The following is a 17,083-nucleotide window of genomic DNA, read 5'->3' as shown; positions in this document are numbered from 1 at the left end:
CCTTAGATCATATGACAATTTTCAACGTGCTTAGATTTGATCAAATTGTATTGCTAATATGATTCATTTGATAGGTTAAAATATAGGCAATAATAAAACCAATAAATGTATAAATCCTAATATAATCATATATTTGAACGAAAAACCACTAGTTGTAATGATAAACCTATGTATCTCGCACAACTATATAATAATTATTATCAGGCTAAGGAAATCCTCAATTCCCCTTGGTTAGGGATGATTATGAATATTGAAGTTGCATGCAGTGAGAAGCCAAGGTCCGCCTTCATGAGCCTCCAAACTTTTATTGATTATTGATTGAGGGATTAATAGGTGAATCTTTATGACACCTTATATATGAACAAAGGATAATGCCAATTCATTGATGACTCAGCCTATTCCATCGTTAACTCAATTTTAGATTTTTACGAGAGGATAATCAGTAGAAAGTAAAGAGTTCATTGAATGAGATAAACTATAAATAAAAAGTATCTTGAAACAAATCATATTAGACGAATACTACATCTCAAAACAAATCATTCCTTTCAAAATTTCGACATAACCTCCTTTGTATTTTTAGCGTTTTCAAGAATGGGAAACATGTCATAATGCACTTTCATCCAAATCCAACCATTTTCCAATCAATCCAACAAAGAAACCATAATAGTTTACAAAGAAGATAACAATGTTCACCAAGAAGACGTTATTACATATAGAAACTACATGAAAGGTTATACATAGGTTACAATTTGTTCCAATCTTAATATACACCATGCTAAGAATATAGTATATGTCGAATCACATACCAAAATCCATTTGTAAAGCACGATCCAAATAGATACATTTTATTTATTATCCATTTAAATCATATACAAACGCATTCCCTGCACATTTAACTAATTGACATTAACATGTGAGATAAAAGTTATGTATTAAGCGACTTCAGCGTTTCAGTATCATCTCACTAAAGGTAGTAGTCCTGGAATTCACAATTTAATAAAGAGAGATTAGTACGTTAAAGATGTAGAAAATGTCCATGCTCCAGAAAATCCAAGTCATTAAAAGAATTTTAAAGACATTCATACTAATATTACACGAATATACACAAATGCTAATTTAAATGCAAAAGTGTTGTGTAGCAAATATATGGAGACACATTCTTAAAACTAACACTAATAAAATGCAAGTTCATGCAAACACTATAACAGAAATAAAAGTCCAAACTAGTTATTTCACTAGCAACAAACTCAACCATACCAAATACTAACATATAATTTTGATCTCAGTAGGCAGTGTAATCTTGCCGCGGCTTAAACAGTGAAACACCACAAATGGTCGGAGATGGTAACAAAGAAAAACTTAAGAACTAAAATTCAAAACTCACGGCCAGCGTATATTTTAGGTTGTACAAATATATAAGATGTGTCGCTGCTTTAATGCTAAGCATTGTCCATGTTCATGCAAATTGTCGCCCCCCCCGCGCAACCCAACCCAACCCAAACTTCACCACCACAAATAGTTTCAAACCTCCCATCATATTAAATTCTCAACCAACACAAATAACACAACCAACGACATCATAACATATGGTTTAATCTCAAAATACCTATAAAAATTGGTTCAAATTTGTAAATAAGGCATTCGTCTTCCCCAGTTCAGCTACACTCTCCTTTGCCTGTATTTATATGGTATTTGGCTCTAACTATAAATTAGATATTGTTTTCAGAAATAAAATAGCTCAGACAACATTAGGTGAGAATTATTGAGATTAATATGGTGAAATTGACATATTGACAATTTCGAGAAACACACTCATAAGTCATAATTCTCAAATATTGATGACGCAATAATAACCCACAATCATCCATACATAACTTTTAATTGGTTTTCTAATCTAAACAACTCAATTCTTTATTTTCTGATCCATGAACATAGAATAAACTACATTATAAGTGAATTTTCTTATGTAACCATAATCCTCAAAATAAAAAAGAACCAAAACTAATTAATAAGCACTCCAAACCAACTCCGAGTATAGTAATAGAAATAAGAACACTACATATGTGCTAGGTTTTATGTTTTTAACCAATAAAATTCTTAAGTCAAACAATTCACCACCAAAGTAATCCAATTAATACCCCCACCCCACTAGTATACCAAATACCCAATACTACCAATGGCTTTCAAAATTTTGTAGTGTTGTATTGTCATTGCCATGTGTAACAGAGGCGGAATGGATCGGGCTTTCGCCCATTGTCCAAGATTGGCCAGCTCCCCAGGACACTCCTCAGCCCGAGGACAATCTCTCAACATTCAGATCCCTTTTTCTTTTCTTTGCTTTCTCTCTTTAGCGCTCTGTCCCCTGTACTTTGCTCACTTAAGAAGCTACACATTGTTTCACTCAAATACTCAATAACTGTTTTCTTTAGACAAGAGCACGTTTTTTTACCTGAAATGACCAATATCAAGTTAGACTCCTAAAACGTAATCAAAGTCTAAGGAGAAATGGCTAATAGAAATCAACTCTCAATTACGGAGACCAGACACCCTTTCTTCTCTCGCTCCCACGTGCACCGCCCGGAAGAAGTGGAATGAGTTACCAGCCTTTCTCAAGTCAGAAAGGAAACTACGGATTAGAAAAGAATTCTCCAAAGCGAGGCTCCTATTTACTCCCTGAGGCTTAAGCAAGTACTATATAGAGGGAAAGGGGGATATTTAATTAGAGGAAAGGAATAGCAGACTCCTAAACCAAGGGCTTACCTTATAAGCTCTTTTTAAGTTTCCTTTTCACTAAAAAGAAAAGGCCAATACTAAAGGCAGATCAATCAAGCTGAAGCTATTGTAGCATCTCAAGCTTATCTTTCTTTTGCACCCACCTACCCTGTACTACCGAACGTTTGCTACAGTTATAATCCTCTATGATAACTAATAAACCGATTCAAGTGATTGAAACTTACAGGACCGTTGCGACAGTTGTTGATACCTATACAGTTTCCCTCAGACATCTCGACCGGGAAGACCTCTTATGAGAGGTGCTTGCCTGCTTCTATTCCCGTTATGCCCCTATTTCACTGCTTTTCCTATTTGCTTAACGAATACTTCCCTCAGGCTGGTTATTCCTTGCTTGACAAAAGAGAAGGAAAAGGAAAGTACTTTCAGAGAAGAGTTTACTAGAAAGCACTGGAAGGGAGGGGCATACTCACACGTACTCATTGATCAGTCTGTCCGCTGAAAGAACCGACGGGAAATAAACGGAATTAGAGTTACCGCTTTCATTTCAGATCAATAGATACTAAATGATATCTCGTATTCAGTACGACAATCTCTCCTTCACTCGGCAGGGCATGGGCATCAGCCTTACTTAATAAAGTACGTTTCCGTTTTCACGAGCAGAAATACGACTGATTGAAGTAGTCAACGAAGGGGACGAAGTAGCAGTAGCTTTATACGATATTGGGCAGATTTTATAATGTAGTTGGGGATTCGGCCTGGTTCCATAGAGGGAAGAATGGCAGGGGCCCTGTCGTACGAAGGGGACTGAGAGTGCACTTTGCGAAGCTTCTTTTAGAGAAAAAAGAATAGCTGACTATAGATACACCCCACTTGCCTTTTAGTTAGGACTTGTCCTATTTGGTTTGGTAAAGGGTCAACTGGCCCAGGAGACACAAGTGGAAGCTGGCTTGGTGCCCTATTCGGTTAAAGGTTTCATACTATCAAACGTATCCGACTTTCTATCAAACAGCTTTTTGCTCTATCTTTCTAAAAACTGAGAATGCCCTTCTTTCTTGTCAAAATTTCATGTTAGTATCCTGTGTGCTCATGGTTGCTCTATGTGTTTCTAACTGCTGTGTAGTAGGGACCTGAATCCGCGACCTCATGGAGGTGCTTTTCCTAATAAGCTAAACGTGCCCCTGCTATACCTCTGAAGTGCAATTATAAAGTAAATAGCCAGAGAGAAAATATTCATGAGAGTTCTTCGTTAGAGATTTACCTTGTTCTTTTTATTCTGCTCTTCCTTCTCACTCCCCAGAGCCTGAGGTGTCGATACTGGAAGAGACTTCAACTGAGTGGCATCTTCTTTGTTCGCTTTAAGGGAGATAGGTACCCCACTTATACCTAAACATATATGCACCGCTGTTGATCTTTGTTGATATGTCAGATTCGCCAACCGTTCTCTATGCTCCTAATGTGAGTAATCCGAGGTCAGACTCGGTTACTGGGAATGAGACTATTTTAAATTTCCGTTATGAGAATATCACCGTCTTTACATTGGATGGTTCGGTGTTTTGATGAACCTACTTTATTGACCGCAACTTCTATATTTATTATTGCCTTCATTGCTGCTCCTCCAGTAGATATTGATGGTATTCGTGAATCCATAACCTTACCCGGTTATGGGTCTCTACTTTATGGAAACAATATCATTTCCGGTGCTATTATTCCTACTTCTGCAGCTATAGGGTTGCACTTTTACCCAATATGGGAGGCAGCGTCCGTTGGTGAATGGTTATACAATGGCGGTCCTTATGAACTAATTGTTCTACACTTCTTACTTGGTGTAGCTTGTTACATAGGTTGTGAGTGGGGACTTAGTTTCCGTTTAGGTATGCGCCCTTGGATTGCTGTTGCATATTCAACTCCCCGCGGGCTTTTTTGCTACCATTTGTTTTCTTGATCTACACAATTGGTCAAGGAAGCTTCTCGATGGTATGCCTCTAGGAATCTCTAGTACTTTCAATTTCATGATTGTATTCGGTGAGCACAACATCCTTCTTATGCACCCATTTCACATGTTAGGCGTAAATGGTGTATTCGGGCGGCTCCTATTATTGCTATGCATGGTTCCTTGGTAACCTCTAGTTTGATTAGGAAACCACGAGAAAATGAATCGCTAATGAAGGTTCTGATTCGGTTAAGAGGAATAAACTTTTAATATCGTAGTTTGTTCATGGTTATTTTGGCGATTTATCTTCCAATATGCTAGTTTCAACAATTCTCGTTTTTACACTTCTTCTTAGTTGCTTTTGTAGTAGGTATTTGGTTTCTTGCTTTAGGTATTAGCACCATGGCTTTCAACCTAAATGGTTTTAATTTCAACCAATCAGTAGTTGATAGTCAAGGTCGTGTAATTAACACTTGGCAGATATCATCAACAGCTAACCTTGGTATGGAAGTTATGCATGAACACAACTTCCCTCTAGACCTAGCTGCTTTGTTGAAGTTCCATCCACAAATGGCTAAGACTTAGGTCTTCGTAATGCGCCCGATTTTAGTGTATATGAGTCATTGAAGTTGCGGGACTAATACCAAAATTCTTGTTACGTCAAGAAGGCGGTATTTAGTCTGATTTTTGTTTTAAAAGTGTTTTATCCGCTATCGATAGATAGGCTGAAATCTGAAATAAGAAATAGAAAAATGAAGGAATTATTATCGCTTAGCACTTGTGCTAAGGAAGAATACTCCCTCGCGAAAAAGATTCCTCTACGGTGAATTCCCTCTTATCCGGTTAGGGCTTCTTCCCAAGAAATGAATAAGCCGCCTTTACGGAGAGTGGTTTCAGCTCTCCCTCTCGCCTCATAATCGAGTGCCCCGCAGGTTTCAACTAAGCGGGTGCGTGCCTAGATGAAATCCAGCTATCGTTGAGTGAGACGCCATTGCTTTTCTTCTACGCTTGACTTGCTTGAAGAACGGAGCGGCGAGCCTATTTCCTTGTTCACCGCCGCGGTGCCTTTCCGTGGTGTAGTCTTTTCGCGATATGAAGTCACGGCCTTTTGAACAAAGTCGGTGTAGTCCCGATGGATCTCCACTTTACGGACCCCCTCCTCTCTTGCAAAGAAGTCTCTCCCTCGGTCCCCCTAGAAGTTGACTTGTTGACGGCGGGTGCGTCTTGCTTTCTTCCCAAGCCGGGAAGGGTTCGAAGAAGCCCGTAACTAACAAAGCGGTGGACTTGATAAGTAGGGGAGTAAACCCTTACCCGTTGCAACCAAGCCTTTATAATCTAATGAATGAAGGCATTGAAGCTCTCATTCTTGGTCGATATTCTTCGATCCTATTGGTGAAACTAAAGCGTAAGAGCTGCAAGAAGCCGTAGCCCTTGTTTATCAAGCCTTACTCAAAGAGTGAGTGCTCGGCGTGTGGTAAAGGGGAAGGGGCCTAGAAGTGCCTACTACTAGACTACTCTACAACTTGCAGGCAGCTATGAATGAGATTAGATCTCTTGAACTGTTATCCACATTGGGAACATCCTAGTTATGATTTGAAGCAACTGTTTGAACTGTCCTATTTGAGACGGGGCCTTAGCTTGGCTCCATTCAATCCGGTCTGGTATTTCGGTAAGGGGCGAGCTAGAGCTCAAAGTGCCTCACTCACTAATATCATATCTTCTGCTCTGCTTCCCCACTAATTGACTTCGCAGGTCCTGCTTTGCTGCCTGAATTTCTGGATAGCTGAGCCGGTGAAGTAGTCTTCAACATCATCTGCAAGATCGTCTGCTGCTCTTTCTGCTGAGTCAAATGCCCTAGTAACAATGCTGAATTAAGATTTCTCACCTGCAAATGAGTCTCCCATACTTCTTTCTTTCCCCAAAAGGGTTACACTTTAAGGTCGCGGTCTTTGCTTTCCCATCCCCTGCAAAGAGAAAACCTCCCCACTTTAGCATTCCCTCCTAAAGATTTTTCCCGTCTGGGTTCTTTCACCGTCCCTCCCTCAGTATCCCCGTGGGTGCTTCCATAATTCGAGTGAGTGGCGGTAAGTTCAATCAAGTGATATTTGAGACGAAGCAAGCAATTGGTCCAACCAGTCCTAGCTGACCTTCAAAGAGGCTTCGGGCGCAACCTTCTTCGACGAAAAGGGGGGACTACCAAATAGCCAACCCACTCCGATCCGAGAGGCAGACTTCCACTGCAGAAACTTGCTTTTTACAAAGTGGTCGTTCAAAGCAAGCATTTCCTTCTCCCTCAAAGATGAATTTGAGGCATAGAGATGGACTGGAGTCCGGTCAGCCAACAACTCCGGCCCGAAGCACGCTTTGTCTTAAGTTGCATCCTTAGGCACGTTCTACCTCCGCCTATTGGTCGGTAGAGCCAACTTCCGCCTTGAACCGCCTTCGAACTACATATTCAGCAAGCATAGGATTCGGGATTGGACAAGAGCACCCGCTAAGGCAGAGTTCACCGCTCCACATGAAAGACCGAATTGAGCAGCCAACCAACCACTTGAGTGACCCGCTAAGGTAGTTACCCTCCCGGTATTCCCTCTCTGATCTTATAAAAAGAAATGCCCCAGAAAGAGAGCCAACAGATGAGCGAGCCTGCTTTTTCTACGGGATGGAAAGATACATTGCCCGCATTCCACCATGACTCTCGGAGGGGTGATCTACGCTCTTGAGGTGAACAATAAAGGCAATCTGGTTGTACCACGTGCAGAAGTAGCAAGAAACTAGCACGTCTCTTCCGGCATACCATAGCCTAATAGGAAGGCAGCATAGGCAGGAAGAGGCCTCGTTGCGAGCCTGAAGACTCTTTCTTCTTTTACGGGTCGATCTGATTCCAAGATATGGGGGTTAGGGTTGCTCACCTTTCAATGCAATTCCTCCTATGTCTCACAACATCCCCCGCCAAAAGTGCTCCTTGCCCACCTGTTGTGGAAGGGGGGGCTGCTTTTATTTTACACCTTCTCTAGAGTTTGAGGAAAAGACGCATTCCCCACTCTAGCAGGAACCCGGTAGCACCTACTTACAAATAGAAATAATTGGTCTATTGCTTAAAGTATGAATATAAGCAAGTTTTCTTATTCTAAAAAGACAGATAGAAATATTCAACAACAGTTCGGAAGGCAAGAGCAATCACCACGTTCAGCCACTCACTCTGGAATTATGGCAGCACCCGCCTCTTCTCTCCATATATATCCTGAACTTCGACGAGCAGGCAGCAGGCATAGTGCAGGGGGCCAACCACTCAGTCAAGCAAGAGCAGGCAGACTACTTTATTCATCTTAAACAAGAGATCAAAAGCAGGAACAAGCCGCTTACTTTCCCAACTGCTAATATTCTTCCCCGGCTTAACCTACTCGTTTAGGGTTCGGACTGCTGCGGCTTCTACCTGAGAGAGGGTAAAGTCTTCATCAAAGACCGATTCGCATCGACCCGACTCGCTATCAGTAAGGTCAGCTGGTTGAGCAGCAGGAGGAGAATCCACAAGACAAGTAAGAGTATGAAGAAAGAAGCAAGGGATGAGCGCCCAATGCGCGAAAGCTAACGCGCTTTAGTTTTCTTCCTTCTTCGGCCCCCGGGTATGCTTTTTTTAATTCCGGTCTGGCTGCGGATATAGAGGGAAAAAAATTGGTGGGGGGCACACCCCAACTTTCCCACGAAAAAAATGAGTCTCCACAAAAAAAAAAATTGAAAAAAGAAGAAATATCATTAACAAATAGTTGAATTATATACATACATGTCAGAGAAAAAGATTGTCGTGGTTTCTATGTGTTAACATGATAGCTAAACTAGTCAAATTCCACAAAAACCTGGCGTGAATACATCCCAGCAGAAAATGCTTACTTGTGCAAACACATATGGTAAAGCAGAATACATCCCAGCAGCTCTTTCTCTGTAAAAGACAGTCAGTTACACAACCACAACTGGTTGCACGGTTGAAGCATTTTGAGTCCCAATAACAGAACTGTTGTAAAGATGGAACCCATTGCACTGAACTTGCTTCCTGAACCTGCAAGTTTCCCAAGAAGAATAGATGTATACACATGTTGTGGTGAAGGACTTGAAAGTTTGTAAGTTAGAGATTAACTTACGTTTGAGAACCTTGCTTCCAGAATATTGACCCAAACATTAAGGCAACAACAATTGTGAAGAATATTTGTACTGCAGTATATGCTGGATCACGCCAGTAGGACAAGTGTTGTTTCCACAAGCAAGCCATGCACTGGGTAAGTATGGGCTGGGAGTATTGAGTGCTAAAGTAGAGATCCTTGGAACTTGGAGGAGGGACACTAAGTTCCTTTATCAAGAGCTTGTTTCTCCTGAAAAGATATTTTATAGACAGGTTAGAACCAGAAGAATTGATGTTAATCTCAAGCAGAAACTTTCCTCTACTCAGTGAAAGAGATCTGAACCCTTATATGTTTCAGCAAATCTAATTCCGAGATTCTCTTCCTGGGCTGCAGTAGTCACCTCCAACATCCATGTCGTTGGGTTATATTTGTCTCGCATCTTTGGGACTCCTTTTATACCCTTGAAATAGCAATATCTAGTTTTCAGTACAGATTTGTGAGAGGAAAAAGTCACATGATCAGATTTGGGTTAGGACTCACTTCAAAGTACTTAATTAGATGGCAAGAATTGTGTCCCAGTGGGCCAACATATATTTCTTCTCCTCGCTTCATTAGGAAGAGCTGCAATTATGCATATAAGACTAAAATATCAGCCAAGTTATAGTGGAAAAAGGACAAGAAAATGAGTTTAGCTCAACTCTTGAGAATCTCATACCTCGTCAAACGCCTCAAATATGTCAATGATAGGTTGGTGAATGGTACACACCACAGTTTTCCCTGTATCCACTATGTTCCTCACTATAGCAGTTGCTCTCGCATCGAGTCCAGAGGTTGGTTCGTCCATGAAAGTAATAGAGGGATTGGCGACTAGCTCAACTGCAATGGTAAGTCACTTACTCTGCTCAGTTGAGAGCCCACTGACTCCAGGCAACCCTACTAGTGTTCCCCTCAGTGAGTTTAGCTCCACGAGTTCTATGACTTCTTTAATAAACATCTAGAACATTAGATTAAGACCAAATAACAAAAAGAGCACAAGAAAGAGAGTAAACTGTCCAATGAACCTTTCTAGCTGCTGAGTCGACTCCAGTGGGTAGCCGAAGCCATGCGGAATAGAGTAGAGATTCGTAGACTGTAAAAAAAAAAGGATAGTGAAAAAATATTGAAAAAGTATGATACTACTATCAAAGGCATTGTAGACACAGCTTAGACCTGGCTATAAAGTACCACTAATGAATGAATGAAATGCATACCAATAATCTGATGCTCTTGTTATAAGAATCATCATACGGTATTTTAGCCGACCCTTTTGCATTATGTAACAGTGGTGCACAATGGCTTCTTCAGAAGTATGGGATGTGGTTTTGGATGGCTCATGATATCCATGGGTATTGTAAAATGAGTCATGTTTGGATTGACACCACCAGTTCCAGTTCCAGTTCCAGTTCCAGTTCCACTATCAACTGAGATAACCTACGTATATTAGTAATGTCATTAAAAAAATAGACACGATCCGCAAACGCATTTGTACCTAAAGATTGCGATATTATCTTTTTTAAATGTGTAAGGGCATCACCAATGGGGCCTTTATAAGCCTCTCTATCTTTAAATTTGAGGGACCAATGTCAAACTGGGCTTCCAATGCAGCCCCTATATGGGCCTTTATAGTTATCATCCTGGAAAGATATCTTTATTTCTATCACAATTTTAAAGGATCCGGTCCGTTTCGCAAATATAGCCCGTAAAGATTTCAGTTGAAGCAGTCCATGTTCAAACCCCCACGCCACCAACTTTTTTAGTATTTCAAGTTTTTTTAAAAAAAAAAGGAGGGAAAATGAATTTGGGAGGATTGCTACCTCTAGACTCCAACCAAGAACGTGCAATTCACAGGTTAAACACACTTCCACCATACCAGTTTCACATCAACTGAAAGCTTATGCCAGATTTACCATTCAATATAAAGGTTTGCATTGTATAAACTAAAATATAAGGGTCCTCTATGTTTCTTGTCTCCTCTAAACACACCTTGAAAAAGCTGACGTGGCCCTCTATTTTGAAGGTCTGCATTGGTGATGCCCTAACACTTTTAAACTTTGGTACATCATCTCAATTAACTACCCCATAAGCAAGCCTTGATCTCACAAGGTTTTGTGAGCACCACGGAAGATAAAGCATCAGTATATACTAGAAGACTTTGTTTTTTATGTAGAGGCTCTGCTCATATTGATGCCACTCTATGAGACGAAGTTTTGTAGCAACACTCTTGCCACAATTTGTCCAAAATGTGGGAAGCTCAAACATAAAGTTCGATGGTGGAACAAAATGTGGAACCAGCACATCCATCATAAATTTACTACTACAAGAAGGAAATCCAAACTCAGCGACAACATGAAAACCTAGTTGCTAAAAGCGGAGATGTTACATTAGCATTGAGCTGAGATGGCCTTGTTGCCAGCAATATATGGAGCCTCTAGTGGGAGTGCAAATTTGCTAGTGAAATGAGAGAATGACTAATGAATTGGTTAAGGATCATGCAATATTTATGAGGCTATATACCTAGAACTAAACGACGAAGTCTATTCACTGAACAACTATGAGAAGAAGATGTCTTTCATTAAAATGTGGTGCTATGGCAGCATAAGGATTCAGTTATTCAAAATTAAGAATTAATCTTCAACTGAGTTTTTTGTAGTTAAGGGGCATCCTACAACTTTCTTAAACACCGAGTTGTGTCACGGCTTTTGGAGAGCTAGTAGAGCACCTAGGCTCAAAACATTATTACTGGTTGCCTCTAGGGCAGGGAATAATCGGGATTGGGTCGGATATAGCTATCTTTGAATCCGTATCCGAATCCGAATCGAATCCGAATCCGAATCCAAATGTTTCAAAAAAATTCTATCCAAATTCGAACCCGAATCCGAAACGGATAACTGATTGGATAACACTAAAAATTTGAAAATTTACCCAAAACCCTTATCCGAGAATCCCGTATACGTATCTGACTCTAATACAAAATCGAATATGAAAATAGACCCAAACCCGACCCGAATTCATCGGGTTCGGGTCTACCCAACCTAATTCCCTGCCCTAGTTGCCTCCAGCCCAACGACAATTTAAGGTAAACTTAGATGGTGTATCAAGGAGAATCTTTGAATTATTGGTTATGGTATATATGAGTTAGAGTCTTAGAGATTATGGGTGTGCATAAAACCATATAAACCGACCGAAGCGAAACGAACCACGTGAGTTGGGTCGGTTATCATAGGGTGATTGTTTGGTTCGGTTTAATTAAATACAAAACCAACAGAGTTGGTTCGGTTAGTGGTTTTCAGAATAAGAAATTATATATAACCGAACCAAACCTTATTATTACCAATATTACTAAAGTAGATATTTTTACTTATAACCTACTCTATTATTCATCAATAATTTTCGGTTCGGTTACAGTTAAGGTCGGTTAGCCGACAAAATAATGGTTTGGATTGGTTTTTGGCTATGCAGAAATAGGATGGTTTGGTTTTGGGTCGGTTAACTTTAGGGTGACGGTTTAGTTTGGTTTTCGTAACACCTAAACCGATAAGGTTGGTTCGGATATTGGTTTCAGCCCAAAACCGAACCAAACCGACCTGACCTATGCACACCCATTTTGGAGATTACATTAAACCTTCCCTATCCTCAAGTACTCTAGCAACTAGACAATCACTATATCAGTTTATGACGTATCTGGTTATTCTTTTATAAAGGTTGAGATAAAAGACCTAACATGAGTTATTCTTCGTCCAAATTCTTACCACAATCCTTCTCATCTACGAAAAAAAAAAGTTTTCTGAGCTCTCCCACAAGAGAACACATGTCAGTATAGATTGTATATTGTAAAGTGACAAACTTAAGTAAAATTTTAACAAGTAGTTAATATCAGATTTCGGAAAACTTTCTAGAATAGGACAGGTTGTCTTCTTTCCCCAACAAAAACTTGCACACCTAACTTTTCAACAAAGAAGGTGAACTAAAACCATTTAAAGAATAGACAGAGTATTTTATCGTTGAGCCGAGATCCATTTAAGGCATAAAACGAATGACACTATAACGAGCAAATGCTATAGCTAACGAAAAAGAGTAAACACACTTTCTATAGCTCAATACTAGCATGATTGCCAATTGCCACAACCTTTCATCCCCTCAAGTTTAGCATCCCCAACACTTGATTTGAATCCAAATACAATTCATCAAGACTTCTTTCTCAACCCAACTACAATCCATCAAGACTAAACAAACAAACATGGTAGGGAAATGTAAACAATCAAACACCAAACAAGATTATGTAAATAAAATCCTAAAGAGAACTTCACCATGTTATGTATAACATTGAATGCCTCAAACAACATTCTTACGCATTTACCAACTTGTGAGAGTTCAATCCTTAAATGCATTCGAAAATAAGTTGGAAACAATCATAATGTTCCCTAAGTAACTGGTCAACTGGTACAGGTTCAATTATCTCATTACTGATACTAACATTAAAATTGACAACCAAAGAGTAACAAAAATAATTTACAACATAAGCATAAAAATCCGAAAGTAAATATCTTAATAGTAATCACAACTCCTTTTCAGCTAAACTTCACTCCTCGATCTTGATTGAATTCCTAAAGAATATTGTCGCATTCTCTAACCCACAACCAAAATTTATGACTATAAAATATTTTAGATTTTACTTCACCCGATTCAATGAAGCAAGTTTGTCAAATAAAAGGAAGACTATTATATTGATGGCAAAAGATCCAAGCTTACGATATTCGTCAGGTACGAAAAAGACTTGATTTGGTCACTATCAGTTTTGTTGCCAAAATCATAGAGGAGACCGTGGAAGGTGGTGGTAGAAGTTGTGAAAGGAGACGACAATCGGGTGGTGGGGTCGTGGCGGCATAGATATGGGTTTGTGAGGATTGTCGCTAGAATGGGTTGATGGCAAACTATAACGCTTTCTTCTCCTTCAGTGCCATTTGGTTGTTGTGTACCGCTGGCATCACAAAAAATACCATGAGACTAATGTAAGAGTGATTCTGAAGGGCCAATCAACCATGTGAAAGGTTGACGAAGGAAGTAGTCAACAATCCATTCTTTAATGGTTTCTGATAATATTCATGTCAAAATGAACTGATTCTGTGAAAACATTAAATTCCTAAATGCCATAAAAGAAAGTGCCTATAAGAGTTGATGCCAATTGACTTCAATAATAATATAGGTGGTGTCCTCACATATCTTTCTTATATACTAGTACTGGTTAGTTTCTCTTGGACAATGAAAAATTCAAATATTCTGAAGAACCATGTTAAAACTTTAATGTGCTAGTAGGTGCTTAGGAGTAAATAGTTCAAAGCTTAGGAGCCAACTTTCACTTCATTGATGTAGGCACTCAATCAAAAAATGTATTCTCTATTGTGCAATCTTTTCGACATTCACTATGGTTTTGACGGTTTGAGTTTGTAAAGTTACTACATGAAGGGATGTGCTGCAATCTATCATTCAGCAACACCCATCAACTGGACACCATGCCTCCTACTAATAATTTGAACGAACTAAGGTCAATTATTGGTGGCAAGGCAGAGCTGTTGCACAGGAGAAAATTAGTTATACTAATTTGTAAAGAGGAACTTTAAGACAAACCACACTATTATATATGGGCAAAAAAAATATTAATTGTCAAACTTAAGAACACAATATCCTTCAACTAAAGTTTCAATAAGGTGTGCAATTGTGCATATCACTTTGAAGAATTCATAAAGACCACTCCAGTAGAAGACAACTCTGTATTCGAATACCAAGAACTAAATTGTAATGATAGGCAAAGATCTTCATTTTCAATAAGGTGGTCTCTATGCAACTCTATAGACAGTTACTTCTTACAGTTCATCAGAATGAATTACCTGATGTTTGGAATATGCAAGAAGGTATTTTTAGTGAGTTTCTCAGAGACTGACATAATTCTACCATTGTTGTGCCATTCAAAGAGTGATCGATTCTTCTTCTTCTTCTTGTTTTACAATATTGTGGAGTTGGAGTAGTTTCTTTGATTCGTTCAGGTTCAGTTTTAGAGGAGGTGGAAACCCATTTTTCGTTTACATTGTCGACAAAATTATGATGTTATCTTTTAAAATCTTTTTCTTCTAGTTCTACCCTCCTCTTCTCCCAGTTCTACCCCTCCCATTGTGTGGTTAGGAATCGTGCGCACCAAAAAACTTTCGGTACATCTCGCGCACCATGGATTTAGCATTATATATAGGTAAAAAAATATTGTTAGACTTAAGAACACATTATTCTTCAACTAAAGTTTCAATACGGTGTGCATATCAATGAAGTAGCAAAAAAAAAACAAAAAACAAAATGATGATTGAGAAATGCTACGAAATATCACTTTGAAGAATTCATAAAGACCGCTCCAGTGTCCTAATTTCTTTTATAGAAGAGCAAGTCAACTTGGCAAATTCTTAGTGATATCTTGTCAAGAAAAACAGTCCAATCCAAGTTATTGAATTCCTTCCCTCCGCACATTCTCATTGCCTTATCTTTCCTCTATTTCCGTCTCACTCTTCTCTCACTTTTATAATGTTTGCACCAATTAATTCTCCTTCAACCCCTTGTCTAATTACTTCACTCAAACATGGTGACCCAGTTCGGGGTTGCACTCACTTCTCATCGTTTACTCTTTTCTCCTCCCTCCAAACCCTTTTCTCCCTTTCATCATCATCTTATTCTTCACCAACTTGTTCAAATATTCACTTCAATCCATTTGTCCAACTTATTAATCACAAACTATCACCTCGGCATCGGGTTTTCATTATTTCCCCTAAAGCCACTGAGCAACAACAAGGTTAGTTTCTTATGTTGTCTAGTATATATAATATATCATCTCGGTAATTCGATATATTTACTTCGACTGTGGATATTATTTTCAGGTCAGGTAAAAGAAGATGAGATTTTTGACAGTAACATCATGCCATATTGTAGCATTGAGAAACAGAAGAAATCATTGGGGGAGCTTGAGCAAGAGTTTTTTCTAGCACCACAAGTACTCACTCTAATAGTTATTTTAATTCCTCTTATGATTATTATTGTCTGTACTTGGCTTCGGTTTTCATAGATTATAGACATAGAAATTTGAAGAACGAGATTCCGACAAACATAAATACAATCTCATGCTACATTAACATCAATTAAAATCAATACACATGATCTTCTATTTAAATGTTGTCATAGAATCATATTTCATAAATATGAATGTATATAATTAAGTACCATTTTTTACCACTAGCCATTAGCTACCTAAGATTCACAAACCTGTCAAATCTTGTTTGCTACACCCCTGATTCCCTGAATCCTGCTTTCTCCATGACCCAATCACCGAAACCCAAAGACACATGACAAAAGGAAAAAAAAAAAAGGATCCAACTCTAGTTCTTTTTAGTTTCCATGGTGTAAAGTTCAACTCAAATAATAACAGAACTAACCAAAAAAGTAAAATATAGTCTAAGTTACCATTTTCTCATCAAAACAACCAATCAAATAACATAATCAATCAACAACCCAGTAACAAAATGTATGATAAAAACAAAAACTAGCAAACACTCCCTAGAAAAAAGAATCATTTGTTCAAGAGTACCATTGATGGGTGTGCAAAAATAGAGTCGAAAATCCCAGTTGCAGAGTTATTCTTTGAAGAAGAAGAACCACCCTTTGGTCCAAAAACCTCATTAGATATTGAAAAACCAGTTTGAAAGTGAAGAAGAAGAAGCAGCAGCAGTTTGGAATAGTTTCTTTGATTCGTTTAGGTTCAGTTTTAGAAATGGAAACCCATTTTTCGTTTACATTGTCGACAAAATTATGAGACTATCTTGTAAAATCTTTTTCTTCCGGTTCTACCCTCCCATTGTGTGGCTAGAAATCATGCGCATCAAAACTTTCGGTACATCTCGCGCACGGTAGATTTAGCCAAATAAAAACGTATAAAGTAGCAGGCACTATTGACTATATATAACAAGGATCTCGCGAAAACTATAATAAAAACGTTTACTGCCCATAAAGAACATTACATTTGGGCTCAAATACTCTTCCGCATAAAAGCCAGACAATGCAATTTCATCGAACTTTACTCACTACAAATAATGATAATTATTTAAGCAGCCAACAGAAACTAGGATAGACTTTGAGTTCAGCCGCCAGAGCTGAAGGTACTAAATATCTGCAAAACATCAGAGGAATTTCACCTTACAATAATCGGTCCGGCTGCAAAATATCTCAGCAGAGG

The 17,083-nt window shown here is 38.8% G+C and overlaps 1 protein-coding gene and 1 long non-coding RNA gene across 7 annotated transcripts; one reads left to right on the top strand and one right to left on the bottom strand.

Moving 5' to 3' along the window:
* Positions 1-645: 645 nt before the first annotated feature.
* Positions 646-16,707, bottom strand: LOC147525547 (ABC transporter G family member 39-like). Of its 6 annotated transcripts, none has more exons than XM_086607970.1 (9): positions 16,117-16,707; positions 10,032-10,251; positions 9,843-9,910; positions 9,497-9,657; positions 9,322-9,402; positions 9,108-9,241; positions 8,803-9,030; positions 8,555-8,720; positions 646-979 (listed from the first exon to the last, which is right to left on the bottom strand). In XM_086607970.1, exons 4-8 carry the CDS (start codon positions 9,623-9,625, stop codon positions 8,621-8,623), a joined length of 672 nt encoding a protein of 223 aa, XP_086464096.1. In that variant the 5' UTR covers positions 9,626-9,657; positions 9,843-9,910; positions 10,032-10,251; positions 16,117-16,707; the 3' UTR covers positions 646-979; positions 8,555-8,620. The 6 variants fall into 6 exon arrangements, 5 of the variants coding, with proteins under 5 accessions (XP_086464096.1, XP_086464105.1, XP_086464073.1 ...); XM_086607979.1 differs by having other exon boundaries at positions 9,497-9,762; positions 16,439-16,706; XM_086607947.1 differs by having other exon boundaries at positions 9,497-9,910; positions 16,117-16,706.
* LOC147525548 (uncharacterized) lies at positions 10,250-15,818 on the top strand. The gene is made up of 2 exons (XR_015221928.1): positions 10,250-15,649; positions 15,735-15,818. It is a non-coding gene; the product is annotated as an uncharacterized LOC147525548 (long non-coding RNA).
* Positions 16,708-17,083: the final 376 nt, after the last annotated feature.

This window comes from Coptis chinensis, chromosome 1 (genome assembly GCF_015680905.1).
Source record: "Coptis chinensis isolate HL-2020 chromosome 1, ASM1568090v1, whole genome shotgun sequence".
In the NCBI taxonomy this organism is placed as follows: Eukaryota; Viridiplantae; Streptophyta; class Magnoliopsida; order Ranunculales; family Ranunculaceae; genus Coptis; species Coptis chinensis.
The sequence above is the reverse complement of the archived record's forward strand: the minus strand, read 5'-3'. Positions and strand labels throughout refer to the sequence as shown.

What these genes read in the sequence shown, in the direction of transcription:
- LOC147525547 (XM_086607970.1), bottom strand. Translation starts at nt 9,625, where the DNA reads ATGGACGAACCAACCTCTGGACTCGATGCGAGAGCAACTGCTATAGTG. An exon ending in ATCTAATTAAGTACTTTGAA is followed by an intron (nt 9,242 to 9,321) that starts GTGAGTCCTAAC and finishes TGCTATTTCAAG; the next exon opens with GGTATAAAAGGAGTCCCAAA. An exon ending in AAGGGTTCAGATCTCTTTCA is followed by an intron (nt 9,031 to 9,107) that starts CTGAGTAGAGGA and finishes ATATCTTTTCAG; the next exon opens with GAGAAACAAGCTCTTGATAA.